The sequence below is a fragment of the Hyposmocoma kahamanoa genome, unplaced genomic scaffold (genome assembly GCF_003589595.1).
Source record: "Hyposmocoma kahamanoa isolate Upper Pololo Valley unplaced genomic scaffold, ASM358959v1 120, whole genome shotgun sequence".
NCBI classification, from domain to species: Eukaryota; Metazoa; Arthropoda; class Insecta; order Lepidoptera; family Cosmopterigidae; genus Hyposmocoma; species Hyposmocoma kahamanoa.
In genome coordinates, this window is record NW_020653415.1 from 228,280 (window position 1) to 244,681 (window position 16,402).

General features: G+C 38.3%; 2 protein-coding genes across 6 annotated transcripts in view; one reads left to right on the forward strand and one right to left on the reverse strand.

Annotated features, from left to right (window-relative positions):
* Nucleotides 1-7,819, reverse strand: part of LOC113240089 (oxysterol-binding protein 1) — a 63,033-nt gene extending 55,214 nt beyond the window's left edge. For all 5 annotated transcript variants that reach the window (XR_003311235.1, XM_026477300.1, XM_026477301.1 and 2 more), the window contains exon 1: nucleotides 7,662-7,819. Coding sequence is in view for 4 of the 5 variants with exons in the window: in XM_026477300.1 (XP_026333085.1) it covers nucleotides 7,662-7,804 (143 nt within the window). In the remaining variant the exon portion in view is untranslated. The remainder of the gene's footprint in view (nucleotides 1-7,661) is intronic.
* A 526-nt stretch (nucleotides 7,820-8,345) lies between these two features.
* LOC113240100 lies at nucleotides 8,346-12,898 on the forward strand. Its single transcript, XM_026477321.1, has 7 exons — nucleotides 8,346-8,352; nucleotides 8,399-8,427; nucleotides 8,527-8,549; nucleotides 8,646-8,664; nucleotides 10,516-10,665; nucleotides 11,735-11,893; nucleotides 12,845-12,898. The coding sequence occupies exons 1-7, from the start codon at nucleotides 8,346-8,348 to the stop codon at nucleotides 12,896-12,898; spliced, it is 441 nt and encodes a 146-aa protein (XP_026333106.1).
* Nucleotides 12,899-16,402: the final 3,504 nt, after the last annotated feature.

Here is a 16,402-nt window from a genome sequence, read left to right on the forward strand (position 1 = left end):
CCTCTAAGGATGGCATACTAGGGTATGAATGACTTTTGAGGTCGGTTTTTTAGTACTCTCTACTGTTTGGTGATTATAATACCAAATGACGGATGCGCTCATCGTGAAACAGTTTTTCCAGGAAAGTACTGCCACCTTAAGTATTTCTGCCGCCAAGCAGTAATGTGAGTAATACTGCGTCCCGGTTTTGAGGGGTAGGGGTGCTGTTTAAATTACAGGCATATGGGATTTGTCAACTTGTCTCAGGGTGTCGCAGTGGCATTGCCCTTCCGATCTTTACGTTTTAAAGCTCTGAGTGGCACTGCAACTGCTATGGTCAGGCGTGTCACTTACTATCAGGCCCACGACTTGTACCGTGCGGTGACGGATTAGAATACAATTCACCGCCCCTCTCTTCCCGTGGGTGTCGTAAGAGGCGACTAAGGGATATTGAGCTACCAGCTGCTCCACTGGTGGTAGGGCTTGAAAACCCGGCTGGTTAGTGACCACCGTGCGCATGGTGGAAAACCCGCCAAGTGTTCGCTAGTCGGATGCGTTCCGGGATCAGTCAGCGTACAACCAGAGCCCGAGGCAACGCTGCCGCGACATTTGTGGTCTGTGGAGGCTTCCGCCGAACCAGTGCCAGGACAACTGCATTGACCCGCCGGCCAGGGAGACCCATAGAAACGGTTGTTCCGCTGGCCGCCCGCGGTACAGTACAGGGGCCCAAGCGTGCTTAACCAGCTCGTGAGGCTGCCTCAACATACCGCGCATAATCTCGGTGTGGTTCGTCGTGCCGGTTGGTGACCGGGAGGTGGGGTCCCGGCGGCCATTCCCGGGGGGGTTCGGGGGCCCTTCCGTCCGGCGGATCAGCGCAACTTGTCTGTAGGCAAGTCTCTGGGGAAGCAGGCCTCGCGATTTGACCGCTTGTGTCGCGGCACTGTTTTCTCGCTTCACGCATCTTTTTCCCTCCAACATGTTAGCGCAAAGTACAAATTTCGGTCGTACAGCGGTGCACACCCCCACCACTAAAGCGCTCTTTAAGGTGGAGTTCACGAACATTCGAGGACTCCACAGTAACATCCACGCCGTCCACCAACATCTTGAGACGGCTCGACCAGAAATGCTGTTCCTTACGGAGACGCAAATACTCTGCCCGGCTGACAGCAGCTACTTGAATTACCCTGGCTATATGCTTGAAGAGTCCTTCAAAGCGAAAGCTGGGGTCTGCTTGTTTGTCCGGGCAGATGTTTGCTGTCGCCGTCTGCGTCATTTGGAGGACCCCTCCTTCTCCATCCTTGGGGTACATGTTGACCTGGGCAGTCATTGCCGTGTCTACATGTGCCTCTACAGATCCCACCACGGCGACATGGAGACAACTCGTCTCATAGACCACCTTACAGGCGCAGTTTCCTACAGCGGAATTGGTGTTTTTAGGGGACTTCAATGCTCACCACGAGTCGTGGTTAAGTTCCTCTAAAACTGACCATGCTGGAAGAACTGCCCACACATTCGCTCTCACACACGATTTAACCCAACTGGTAAACCAGCCCACCCGGATACCAGATAGGGTTGGTGACGCGCCCTCTTTGTTGGACCTTCTGCTGACGTCTCGCCCGGCTGGATATCGGGTGGAGGTCGAAGCCCCTCTGGGCACTTCGGATCACTGCTTGATATCCACTAAAGTGGCAACGTTACTGCCACCACCACCTACTGTGGCTAAACGCCGCATTTGGCATTATGCGTCGGCAGATTGGGACGGTATGCGGGACTATTTTGCATCCGTTCCTTGGCGGCAGAGCTGTTTTAGTGAGGTGGATCCAACAGCTAGCGCGACTGCCGTTGCTGATGAGATCTTAATCGGGATGGAATACTACATCCCGCATTCGGATGTCGTCAGTAAAGAGAGGCGCAACCGCTGGTTCAACCGCGAGTGTGCTGTGGCTGTTGAGAACAAACAGACTGCATACCGCGCTTGGATCAAGAGTCGAGCTTCAGTCGATCCCAATACGAACTCACTTAAAACAGCCTACAATAATGCCACCAGGTCTTGCAAAAGAGCGTACATCAGAGCGGATGCTCAGCGCGTCGCACGAGTTGGCCAAGAACTCCTGACGCATCCCACTGGTAGTCGTAGTTACTGGCGTATGGCCAGTGCCGTTGCGTCGAACTTTTGCCAGCCCTCGCTGCCCCCGCTGAGATATTCTGACGGCAATCTAGCCCACAAGCCGCAAGATAAAGCCGACCTCTTGGCAAATCTGTTTGCGGCTAACTCCTGTCTCGACGACTGTAACGCACAGCCACCAACTCTACCTCACTGTGGCTACACGATGTCTGATATTCGTATCAGACAATGCGATGTGCGTACGCAGCTGCAGTCTCTCGACGTCCGGAAAGCTAGTGGTCCTGATGGTATCCCAGCGATTGTACTTAGGAGCTGCGCAGCTGAGTTGACCCCCGTGCTAACGCGACTGTATCGTCTGTCACTCTCTTCAGGTCGTGTGCCGGACTCTTGGAGAGAGGCTAATGTGTAACCAGTTCCCAAAAAAGGCGACCGATCAGACCCGCATAATTACCGTCCCATAGCCATTACTTCCATAACATGCAAGGTTTTAGAGCGGATCCTTAACAAACAACTGACCCAATACCTAGAAGATCACTCCATAATTAATGATCGGCAGTATGGGTTTCGTCCGAAACGATCAACGGGTGACCTTCTAGCGTACTTATCGCATATTTGGGGTGAGGCTATAGACAAACGTGGCGAGTCGTTGGCTGTTAGCCTCGATATAGCCAAAGCGTTCGATCGGGTCTGGCACAAAGCTCTTCTCTCCAAGCTCCCGGCGTACGGTTTGCCAGCCCAGTTATGCAGCTGGATTGCCGATTTCCTTCGTGAGCGGAGAATTCGCGTCGTTTCTGACGGCAGCATTTCGAGGTTCGTGAATGTGAACGCCGGCGTACCGCAGGGATCCGTCCTATCTCCCACGGTTTTCCTTCTGCATATCAATGATATGCTTCCACTTGGGAATATTCATTGTTATGCAGATGATAGCACTGTTCATGGGGGATATCACGGATTCCCCGCAGCTGGGCGCGCCGATACTGACAGAGAGCGATCTAATCTTGTCGGTGAGCTCAATAGGATATTGGACCTCATCTCTGCATGGGGATCTAGAAATCTTGTTGAGTTCAACGCCAAGAAAACACAGATTTGCGCGTTAACAACAAAATTGTCGCCGTTCCTTCCCATGCCTTCTCTGATGAGCACAGCACTCTCACCTCAGAGCAGTTTTACCTTGCTCGGTATGGAAATCTGCTGTGATTTGAATCCAAGGAGCTACATCGAATCTGTGATCAAAACAGCCTCACGGAAACTCGGAGTCCTGAACAAGGTGCGACGATTTTTCACGCCGGAACAGTTATGCCTGCTGTACACAGGTCCGGTCTTGCGTTGAGTATTGTTCGCACTTGTGGGACGGCTCCGCCAGGTACCTACTCGATGCCTTGGATAAATTACAGCGTCGTGCTACTCGAATTATAGGCGACGAAGAGGTCTCATCACGCCTTGAACCTCTGCAACTGCGTAGAGATGTTGCATCGCTTAGCGCCTTTTACCGCATGTACCATGGTGAGTGCTCTGAAGAGCTGTTCAACCTCATCCCCCCTTCCCCGTTCCTGCTCAGAAGCACGCGTGCTGGCCTTCGTAGTCACCGTTTCACTACCTGCCGCATTCCATCGCGTACTAAAAGGTTTGGTGGCTCCTTTCTCTGCCGCACGGTTGACAAATGGAACTCCCTTCCGGCACATGTCTTCCCTCCCTCTTATGATATGGGGTCCTTCAAACGAGGCGTGAAGAGGCATACTGTAGGCAGGCAGGGTGGAGGTGGCTAGTGCAGTGAGGGTTTCATCGCTGCACTAGGTTCCTTCACGTTTGGATACCACTTTCCACTTAACATCAGGTGGAGTGGAGTCATTTGCCTGTCATGTATAAAAAAAAAGAAAAAAAAAAGACTTACTCATCCCGTCACTTGGTACTATAAAACAAAAGTCGAGTCGAGTTTTCTTATTAATTTTATTGAATATCAACAGGTTTTAATATCGTGATATAAATTTATTTATGCGAAATTACTCGATTAGTTGGTTATAATTATTGATATAAAGATCGAACCCAAAAGAAATATTGTTTCAATCTGACAGGGTTCGAACCATCGTCGATATGCCAAACTAGAGCTATTGCTCCTCCAACTTTCAAATTCAAATTCAAAATAATTTTTATTTCATAAGTAAGCATTATTACACTTGAAATCGTCACAATGGTTAAACTCTACCACTCATTCGTAAGGCAGATTCCCCTGAGAAGAATGAGCAAGAAACTCTAGGGGTTGCTCTTTGTAAGTAACATTTGTACACATTCAACATTTACAATATATATTCTTTTTATTTGAAACATCAGAGATCGAGACTACCTCCATAAGCTAAACGGGTTACTACCACGGATTTTTGTCATCCAAGTACGCAGAAGTTGTATAATAACCTTTAGTATAAAGTTTTTGTTTCACTATAGTTTTAAACCTCGTGAAAGGCAAATTTTGTATATCAACCGGAATCTTGTTACAGAAGCGTATATATTGCCCCTTAAATGATTTTTTGACTTTGTGAAGACGACTATCAAGAAAAGCTAGTTTATTTTTATTCCTCGTAATAACTGGGCTTCAGATCGAGTCAGCAGCCCCTAGGAATTTCTCTATGGGTTTCTTTGGTTTTTATAGCCGCTGTATTAATTGTAATATTGATTTCATTGAATTGGACTTAATTTAATATGTAGTGGTTTTAACAACTCTACGTCGGTCCTTGAAGCCATGTCTATATATGTGGAACACCTTTTGCCAGCCATTTTTATTTGTTAAAACCTCACAATGGGCAAATTTTTTATATCAGCCGGAAACTTGTTACTAAAGCATATACATACACTGGTCTTCAAATGATTTTTTTGAAATATTTGATTCTGACAATCTACAGTTGCAACAAAAGGCTCAAACAAAAAAACATACTCCCATTGGAGTGATTTAGTGGGTAAATAAAGGAGAAGAACCTCCTAGTGGAGGTTTCACCTGGAATGACTTAACAGATTATCAACATATTTGCTAATAGTGACTCTGTTTGCAAATGATTTACTAAGCAAAAAAAATTGATTCCTTTCAGTGAGCTATGACTAACTAAAATGACAATCAATGGCTTAATTATTGCCCCTTAGGGAGTTAAGCTATTTTTCCGGTTTTAATTCGCATATATATTTGTGTTTTTCAAACAAATCAACGTTTCGGGCTTTATAAAGGTCCCATTTACAAGTATAACATCATTGGGTCCCATGGTGTGACGGCTTGAAATATATGCGATTTAAATCCGGAAAAATAGTTTCATTTCCTCTATGTAACAATCGCGAAAACCTAAGAACTCGATATTGCTCTCTTATCAGAATAAAACGCTTTTCTAAAAAATATATGAAAAGTTTATTATTTTTATTTTTTTTTCTTTTTAATTTTATTTGTTATTTTATTTTTAAATCAGCCATTTCGAAAAGGGTCCACTGAAAGCCAGTGCTGTGGCTCCGCCGAAGTATTTGCTGAGTTGGGCCCTTTTCAGTGCAATACACTTTAAGCATAAAATTATAATATTATACTTGTTTCTAGTATTATTTCTAGTATTCTATTTATATATTTATATTATCTAACAAGTTTGTGCTGAATAATTTATTTTTTTTTTCTTTCTATTTACAGAGATTTGGGAGACACTTTTTTTACACTCAGCCCAGTACTGGGTAACCGTGTAATGCGGGCGGACACACACATAAGACAACCACAAATTCCATCCAAACTCACAAGATAAATAAATGTAGGCCATAGAAATTTCTCCCGGCATGGGAATCGAACCTAGGACCTCTTACGTGGTTGTCCAGCATGGTAACCATTCAGCCATCGAGGCAGTCAATATGGTGTAGCAATATACAGGTTGTTATATGGTTATGTGAGACAGAGAAAAAGTACATATATTAAGCTTCAAGGATACATTATTTTGTCTTTAAACATAATTAATACTGCATTCAAACATTTTTAAAAAGTATGCCTCACTTGAGAAAATGTATAAATAAAAACCAGTATATTTACAATGCTAATTGAAAGTGTCAATTATAAAGATTAATTCCTTTTAAGTAACATACTATGTATCTTAAATTAAAGGAATACTATACAATTATACTTTATACTTAGTAAATAAACTTTTAGTGGTCAATAAGATAGTGTTATCTTTGTGAAGTAACCCAAATATGTTTACAGAGTTCTTCCTGAAGTAATAGACAGATACCAAGAACTTTAAACAACATTGATGACTCATATTAAATAACTTACATTATAATGCTATCCAGTAAACATAGAGTATTTAATAAAAACACAATGTAAAGGGAAGTTAATGAGCAATTTATCAAAGCTATTGTGTCATACTAATATAACATTTATAGTTTTGTTTATTTACTGTAGGTTAATGCAATGTTATGATATAAAAATGTATTAAATCCTTGTACAGTCTTAGTTATTAAAGTTGGATCTAATTGAATTTTACACAAGATGATGTTTGCATAGTTACTAGTTACATAGGAATGTATGGTTTAGCATCATAATTTCTCACTCATCTGTTAATTCAAGTACAGATAGTTATGCCTTAACAAAATATCAACTTTACATTTAAACAGGAAAACATATCAGCCGTGAATGAGAGATGTAAGAAGAAAAAAAATACAAATAGGGTGGTTTGCATTAATATTAGACATAAGTGGTTAATGACTTTACCATCTCAGTAAGCCGTGATCATGGGATCTTTAATCGGGTCCGAAACATTGGTTTGTTTCAAATAACAAATCACACGTTTGCCAGAACAACAAGCTATTTAAATATGTCAATGTATTAGAGATAACACATTGTTCTGGCAAACGGACAAAATATACCATACACAACTTAGATCCGAATAAGTACTTTCATTTCCTGACATAAGTCCATGCACTTGCAAACTTGGACTTTAGAAAATAATACTGTAATTGTCATGTGTATATAAGAGTTACAATAAAACACATCATTCAAATATTTACATTAAACATATGTTAAATTATGTAATGAAAAATTCATTAGAAAAACAAAAATAAATCAGAATCATTAATCTAAAAGACACCATTTAGATTAATGTATCAAGCCACCTGTTATTTTTCATAACAGTAAAGTAATTAAGATGTAAAATAGATATTTCAAAAACCATAACGCACTGTACTATCAACAACCCATTGTTGCTAAAGTTCTTTATCTTAAAACATTTTAATAAACTTAAACAAAGTCAATTACATCTGATAAGAAAAATACAGAATAAAAAATGTACTGCAAACTATTCATGTTGTATGTTACTTGCGTACTATGAGTGTATATATTTACGTACCAACATATAGGTGGGCCAATTACGAAAAGTTAATAGAAATATTGTCTAAAAATAGTAAAAACACCGAGACGTCATTACGGCCAAAAATCATCGTTATCATCAAAGATTCTATGATGTAATGCGAGAAATTACGCTTGAAACATAAAATCATAGGTGCTAGCAATTTGTATTCAAGGAGAGCAAGCGAATTATTAGCATTAACCTACCTGTAATATGATAATAACCCGTTGGAAAGCACGAACCATCTTCTCTGATAGCCCTTCAAGTAATTCGTCCATTTGAACAGCCAACCCTTCTTTTCTGGATCCCCAGATATGGGTTGTCCCTTAGGCACAATAGCATCTGACATTTTTGCAGATATTTAGCTTACAATAAGAAAAACATCACAAAAACTTCGGTCAGCCACGTCTGTCGTCCACCATAACCAGAATATGTCAAAATCATACCGTAATGTTGCCATTTGCGACTATGCTTATGTGTAGTCAAACATGATAGTATTTATTTTATTTTTGTCTGAACATACTTTTTTATTTTTCGGATAAAATAAACGAAACACTTTGTATTTAAAGTCAACTTTTTAATTATTACAGAATGTAAGCAAACTGTTTACAAGACAAGTCTTAGGGTCGTATTCCAGAACTGTACTCAATGCTCAAGTTAGGATTTGAGCAGACTTGAGTATGATTTCAAGCATAGGAAATACGACCCCAATGGCAAGCACTTGAGTATGATTTCTAGTGCTTTGAATCACACTCAAGTCCTGACTTGAGCATTGAGTAGAGTTCTAGAATACGACCCATAGAATATTTTTATAATATTGCTAAGGTCATAATAATTTCAGTCCCTTTGTTTTCAAAATCGATCAACAGTGAATTTCACTTACTTTGGACATGCGAAGTACGTACACATGCGGCATTTATCTAGATTATTTTTGGTGTCGCAGACTATGCAGCGGTTATTGCATTACATCAGGTATTAAAAATGGTTTGAAAATCGTAAAAAAAAGTTATTAGTTAGTTGGATAGACGAAAGTTATAATGGCAATTATAACTTGAACACAACAAAAACCAGCCCCACTCAACCGAGGACATTCGGTTTGTTTCGTTAGCCGCTCGTTAGCCGACTTATCCCTTCCTCTTGCACTCATGGAACTGTACATTTCACCAACTTTTTTTTTCTCTTTCTATTAGGAAATGCTGTTGTGTCAATGTGTGTGTGTGTTACACACTTTTATTCATATGTCAGTCTAACGTCACTCGGAAGGAAAGTGGAAGAAAACATGGCGGCTATGGTCTAATTTTGTCGTCATTTTGTTTTGTGTTGTGATTTACTGTGCTCATCGTGACGGATTTGTATAACTACGATATGGCTAAGTCTTATTTTATTATCTAATCATCAAACTACATAATTCACAATAACTATTTGTTTTATCCTGGTCTATTTGCGGTTTAAATAGCTATACCCGTGCGCGTGTTATTTTCCATTCCATATACATTTTTGCTCGTTATTTTATTCTAAAATGTCTCACAGATGCGCTATTCCGGGGTGTAGTAGTCGACGAAAGGATTTTAACTTTTTCTTGCTCCATACACCGATAAAACACGATGGGAGGCATGGAAGAAAGCATGCCCATTTTTGGAAAACTATGACCGTGAACCAATGAAACTTCAAAATTGTCGATTCTGCCCTAAACATTTTTATCCTGAACATATAAACGAACAAAATAAACTGACAAAAGATGCGATACCTATATTGCATTTAACTCCCACTGACGATCTGTCTTATGATATTAGTAATCCGAGTATGTCTGTACCATCTAGTTTTTTAATTGATTCTCAGGCAGGTAATGTGCAATCACATGGTGTCGACCCCGGGCCCTCTGGTATACAACCTTTTTTAATTGATTCTCAGGCAGATAATGTTCAATCACATGGTGTCGACCCCGGGACCTCTGGTATTCAACCTTTTTTAATTGATTCTCAGGCAGATAATGTGCAATCACATGGTGTCGACCCCGGGCCCTCTAGTATACAACCTTCATTGTTTTCTCATGAATGTGTTACACAAGATTCTCACACTGTCCTGACTACCCCAGTTCGTACACATTCTAAAGTGGTCCGTAGTCTTAGACATGATATAGTTAGGAGAGTGCGCTTATTGCCATCGGAAGTAACACCCCGGAAAGAAATTTTGCGTGATAACAATAAAATGTTAAAATCTAAGATACGCTTGTGGAAAAGTAAGTACTATAACATAAAGCGCAAATCCAATCTAATTAGTTGTCCTAACACATTACAATTCATCAAAAAATATAAATCTTTGAACAAGTTTGGAAAGCTTTTAATAGATTCACAGCTCTGTTTAACAGGTGTGAAACCTCACGGCCGCAGATACACCAGTGATGAAAAAATATTTTCACTTTCTTTATCAAAGTTAAGTCCAAAATGTTATGCTCATTTGAGAAAATTTTTTATTCTACCATCCAAGTCCACGCTAAATTCATTGTTGACTAATGTCCCGTTGCGACCTGGAGTCAATGATTTTATTTTTCAACATTTGGCTGATGCTGCCTTAGGCAAGTCAGAGAAAGATAAACAATGTGTTTTACTTTTTGATGAAATGGCCATTAATAAAAATTTACATTTTAATTTTCACACTGGGGTAATTGAGGGATTTGAAGATCTTGGCTCTGGACAAAGGAGTTCCAATGTAGCAGACAAGGCATTAGTATTTATGTTACGTGGCCTGTTTAGTAGATGGAAATTTCCAGTTGCCTTTTATTTTGCTAGAGATGGAGTTAAAACATTTACCTTAAAGAACATTGTTAAAGAAATAATTATTGCTGTTTTCAAAACTGGTTTTTGTGGACGAGCCACTGTGAGTGATCAAGGCTCGGCCAATGTTGCAACCATAAAATCATTGACAGCAGATACTCATGCTGAATTATTACAAAACAATAGCACTGATCCAAATAACATATTCTATAAGATTAATAACAATGTGATCTACCATATTTTTGATGTGCCACATTTATTAAAATGTTTTCGTAACAATTTCCAGAAAAAGGATCTCCTACTTGACGGACAACGAGCACGAGCCCAATGGAACTTCTTGGAGCAGCTGTACAGAGTGGACGGCAGGGCAGGGAAAGCCCGCTCCATTAAACTGACTGACAAGCATCTTAATCCTCAATCATATGACAAGATGAAGGTAAATTATTAAGATTTTAGTAGATAATTTGCTTTTTTTCAAAACTAAGGGTCTTTTAGTACAAAGTCATATCTTACTTACTTTTCAAATTCTTTGGATTCCTATAATAAATGGCGTGGACGGGTGCAGTTTGTAATATATAACAAATGACATATTTTTAGTTAATATAATGTTCAACAGATATAATTAATTTATGGTATACAGACATTTGACATATTCTTGCATGATATAAAGATCATGGGGTATAATATACAATTGATATAACAAATTTCAATCTAATATACCTATGTCATAATGTTCATTTTATATAAACACTTCAGATATAACATTTACTGAGTATAATGTATTATTAATATAATTCCGGTGGTGTTCAGGTGCAATGGAAAATGAACCTAATTTGTTTGCATTTCCTAGTTGGTTCGACCTCCTCCTGTGTGTTTAGGTTAGGTTAGTATATGATAAAGCTGCCAGAACCGAATTTGTTTGCATTTGCTAGTTGGTACGACCTTCTCCTGTGGGCTTAGTTTACGTTAGTATATGATAAAGCTGCGCGAGCTGAAAGAACGCAGCGAGCGTGCCGCGGCAGTGGCAGACAAGTGCCAGAACAGAATTTGTTTGCATTTGCTAGTTAGTTCGACCTCCTCCTGTGAGTTTAGATTAGGTTAGCAATAGTATATGCAACTAAATATTCTATTTAAAGTTTTAATAAATATATTTTTTAACACAAAAAGCACTTAAAGCAATACAAACACAATTGTATTTTGCGATTGTATATTTATTTAAATAAAAATTCTTATCAATATAATATAGGGTGCTTCAACTATTCCTAAAACGAAATATTGTGTTATATTATTTAATACATTATACTGGTACTTCTTATACCATTTGTTTTTTATATCACTTAATCATTATATGTAATGTTTGTTATACTGAAGGTTCATTATACACATTGAAATTATGCCTTTTTTTGTTATATCTTTTGTTGTATATATACAGTGAGTGCTTATATCCTTAGAAATTATATCAAAGGTTGTTATACAAAGCGAAAATAGATTATTTGTTGTTATAGCTTCCATTACACACTCGGCGTGGACTACATTGTGCTAGTAATGATATCGAAATCCATCCTTCTATCGCAGGTTTAGAATCCACACGTCCTACTGCTACAGAATTAAGGGAGTTAATTTACCTAAAGTTTGAGTTAGGAGGTGTGTTAGAAGGTAAGATGGCGGGCACGATTATTCACATAATGGCAAGTTGGGTCGCATTTTCGAGGTATTTGGGGCTGCTCATTACGAATATGGCACTCATTACTAAATACAAGATGGCGGGCACGACTTTTCAAATAATGGCAAGTTGGGTATCGTTTTCGAGGATTTGGAGGTGCTCATTATGAATATAGCATTTATTTCTTAATCCAAGATGGCGGACACGACTTTTCAAGTAAATGCAATATGGGTATCATTTTCGAGGTATTTCGGGGTGCTCATTACGAATATGGCACTCATTTCTAAATCCAAGATGGCGGGCACGAGTTTTCAAATAATGGCAAGTTGGGTATCGTTTTCAAGGTATTTTGGGGTGCTCATTACAAATATGGCACTCATTTCTAAATCCAAGATGGCGGACACGATTTTGAGTGAGTGGGTGGGTGAGGGGGTGGGTGAGCCCACTATCTAACCCAGCGCTAACCCACCCCCTAATCCATATTCGTAATGACACTTTTATTCGGTAGTTTCGGTTTTAATTGTTGGTTTCAATTGTTTCTTCGAACAACTAAAAAAAATTATTGCAATTAAAATCAATTCTATTGAAATCAACTGCAATTAAAATCAATTGCAATCAAATCAATTGCGACACGTCGCAATTGCAATTGATTTCAATTGAATTGATTTTTTAATCTGATTGAATTTCAGATTGAAATATAATTGATTAACGCCCAACACTGCCTGGGAAGATATGTGTCTGAAATAAAACCGACATTGTTGAGCAGTCCTAGCATTTCCAGTTATATTAAATAACAAAATGGTAAAAACAAGATGTCAAACAATAGAAAACGCTATTTGATAACGGCAATAGTTTCTATTGTTTATCTTATCTTGTTTTCGTACTGTGTGAAAGAGGTAGCAGTTACTGCTTTTTATGCTGTATGAAAGAGAAAGAAGTTACTTCTTTGTAGAACCGCTGTAGAGAGAGCGTACGACGGAGACGAATGAGACAACTCGATGCTTGATTAACACTGCATATAATAAGTAATAACATAGATGGTGCTTAACAAGAACAATTCTTATACTACACTTTCCCTGTTACAAAAATAAAATAAAATTTATATAATTTCTATTTTATTTCTATCGTTATACAAAACAAATACTTATACATATATTTTCTTATAGCATAGTTACAAAGGGTAATATAGTTAGTTACATTTTATTTTGTTTAGTAGTCAAAAAGCAATATATTATTTTTATTAATTTTATAATAATAATTATTATTTTGCATACAATAAGGTACTTAAATTGATTATGTGGGTACCTACTTTACTTATGTATTTTACATAATATAAGGTTTTGTGCGATTTTTGTGGACTATTTCTTCCTTATTATTTATCATTACATCCTAAATCTTCATTAATTAAAAATGGACCCGAGTATGTACTATCTATTTTGTTGTCTGTTTCATTTTTAAGTAGCAGATAATTACCTTTAGTGTACGTCTCTGGATTAACATATACGTCATAGGCCTTCTTCCGTTTTAACTTATTTCCTAATAAGTTTTTCCTTGCATCTTGCTGTGCAACCTGTAATCTATATTTTAATTTATGTGGATAACTATCGTAGTTATATAAAGGATCTATACCGGAATTTAAATTGTTCGGCAATTTGCACGACTTTCCGAATACCAGTTCATGCGGCGTGTACCTTGTCTCTGTATGTACCGTATTATTGTACGCGAAGCACCAGAACGACAGCCAGCTGCTTTACGAACATGTTCGGTTAAGGCAATTAATACGTAAATACGCACCTATAGTCTTATGTGTATTCTCGAGCGCTCCTATGGACTGGTGGTGGTACGCTGTTGAAGTAAGCTTCTTAATTTTTAATAGTTTACAAACTTCGTCCATTGTGTTTCAAATGAATTCAGATCCACGATCTGTTGCAATTTCCCTGGGTATGCCAAAACGCAAAATAAAATTATTTACAAAAGCAGATGCAACCGATTTAGCATCTTTTGTGTGTAGCGGATATGCCTCTATGAACTTTGATAGTTCGCACTGTAACGTGAGAAAGTAAGAATGACCGGCAAAAAAATTATCTGTAGGCAGAGGACCAAATATGTCTAAATAAATCTTTTCAAATGCATAACTTGACGTACTGGTTATTTCCATAGGCTGTTTAGGGTGTAATTAAATCCCGACATAGCAATCGTAATCATTCTAGAAAACGCATTGGGACTAGTTTTTAGTCCCATTGGTAATCTAGTCATTTGATATTGATTTTTGGTTGTTGTGAATGCATTGTATTGTCGACTGTTTTTATTTAATTTTATTTGATAAAATCCTTGATAGAGATCTAAAGTAGTGAAATACATTGCACCAGATAACGAGTCTAGAATGTCTGAAATATTTGGCAGAGGAAACTTGTCATCTTGAACTTTTTCATTTAATTTTCTGTAGTCAATTACTACACGCCATTTTTTAATACCCGTTGAATCTAGCTTTTTAGGTACTAGTAACAATGGACTCGACCAGGCACTCCTACATTCCTCTATTATTCCATCGGCTTGCATACTTTTTATTTCTTTATCTATTTCCGATTTTTGACTTTGTGGTAAACGATACGGCTTTACGTAAACAGGAGTAGTATGTGGCTTTAATTCAATAGTATGGTCGTATAATGAAATCGTTGTCAATTTATCTCCTGGTACGTGAAAGACGTCTGGAAATTTGGCACAAATGTTTTCAATAGACTTTTGTTCTTCCTCATTTAGATTTTCAAATTTTAGTAAAGAAAACAAAGACTTGACCCTCTCTGCGTTCATCTTCGACTTATTAAAGTGACATAAATAATAATCACTTAACTTAGAAACGTTTAAATTAAAATAATTCAAAATTACATCCTCATTTCGTGTATTCATTATTTTAAAAGGTACCTTACCATTATGCGGCTGTACTATAATGTTAGCAATGTATACTCCGTGACATAATTCTTGAGAACTAATGACACATTCCTGTTTTAACTTCGTGTCCACATAATGAATTGATTCGCTTCTTGCTAGAATTGTTAAATATGAACTATCTTGTTTCAAGTAAGTAATGGGTAATGTGACAGGTCTCTCTAAATTACAAATTCTTAATTCATTTAATTCGAAGTCTACAACTGCTTTGTACTTTGTTAAAAAATCTAGCCCTAAAATTCCATCAGTTTTGAATGGCATTTTATCAAATACATAAAATTTATGTTTTATAGTGTAGGTATCAATTTTGAGCTGTAAATAAATATATCCTTCTGACTGTACGCTTCCACCAACGCCGTTGACCTAAAGTTTTTCTTTGTGGAATGGAATGCGAAAACATTTTACTCTATCGTGCTTGACAACTGAAATCGAAGCGCCGGTGTCGATTAGCCATTCGCTTTTGTTGTGTTCATGCCTGTCCAAATTAATACATACTTTACATAAGCTGTTGCACATAAATACATAGTCATACTCGAAAAAAAATGATTCAAATGTGACGCGTTTGCTTGCTCTGATTCATCACGGTCACGTTACGTTGCCATGCAGGGGTCACCTGTCGTGGATATAAAGTTCACATTCCTATGGGATAATTGACGGCGATTGCCCTGATACCTACCCCTGTACGAGTTTCCACGAGAAAACACTCTTGGGTTTCTTGGGTGATAAAAGTTCTGTGGCCGTCTGTAATAATAATTTGGTGTATTTACCTTTACGGCGGACTGCCCTCGCGCGTATCCTCTGTGTCCTCCGCGCGCTTTCGCTGCTCGGTGGGGGGGTGTAAATCCACGGGGTTGAGCGGACATGCCCATTACATACGCTGAGGAAATTGTCGTGATCTCTTCATCTTGCGCTGCTTGAATAGCGTCTTTTAGTGTATTAAAATCACGCGCTGCAATTATTGTACTTGTTCTACGGTTTCTAAGCCCGTCGGCAAACCGTTTAATTGCGTAATTTTCGTTTAACGGGCGCAGAACATTATAATGATCAGAATTTCCGTCCGATTGGGTAATAGTTGAATCCGCGAACAATTCAGAAATTTCCTTGCCAAAATCAGCAACAGCGTTCATTTTGCTTACATGTTTGAAGTTTCTTTTGTATAGCCGATGCTGATTTTCTTGGTAATAATTGTTTGCACACATCGGTCAGTAATTCTGATATATTCTCGTATTTACTAGATAATTTTAGCTTACCCGATTGAGACAGCCTGGTTTTTAAAATAAAAGAAATTAATTTTTTATTCGATTCGTTATCTAAGGTAGTAGCATAGTACTCAATACTATCAATTAATTCTTTCGTATTTTCTTCTTTGTCAGTCATGACTGGCAGAAGACTTAACGCGACCTTCAGATCAAACGTTGCCATTTTTAATATTATTTCTTTACTTTCTTTTTTTATATTGCAAAGATTCTTTACCTCACTGTACAATAACTTTAAGTGCAGTGAGGTATCCTGACAATATTTATCAATTAAAATTTTTTCTTGTTTACTTTTTAAATGATATACC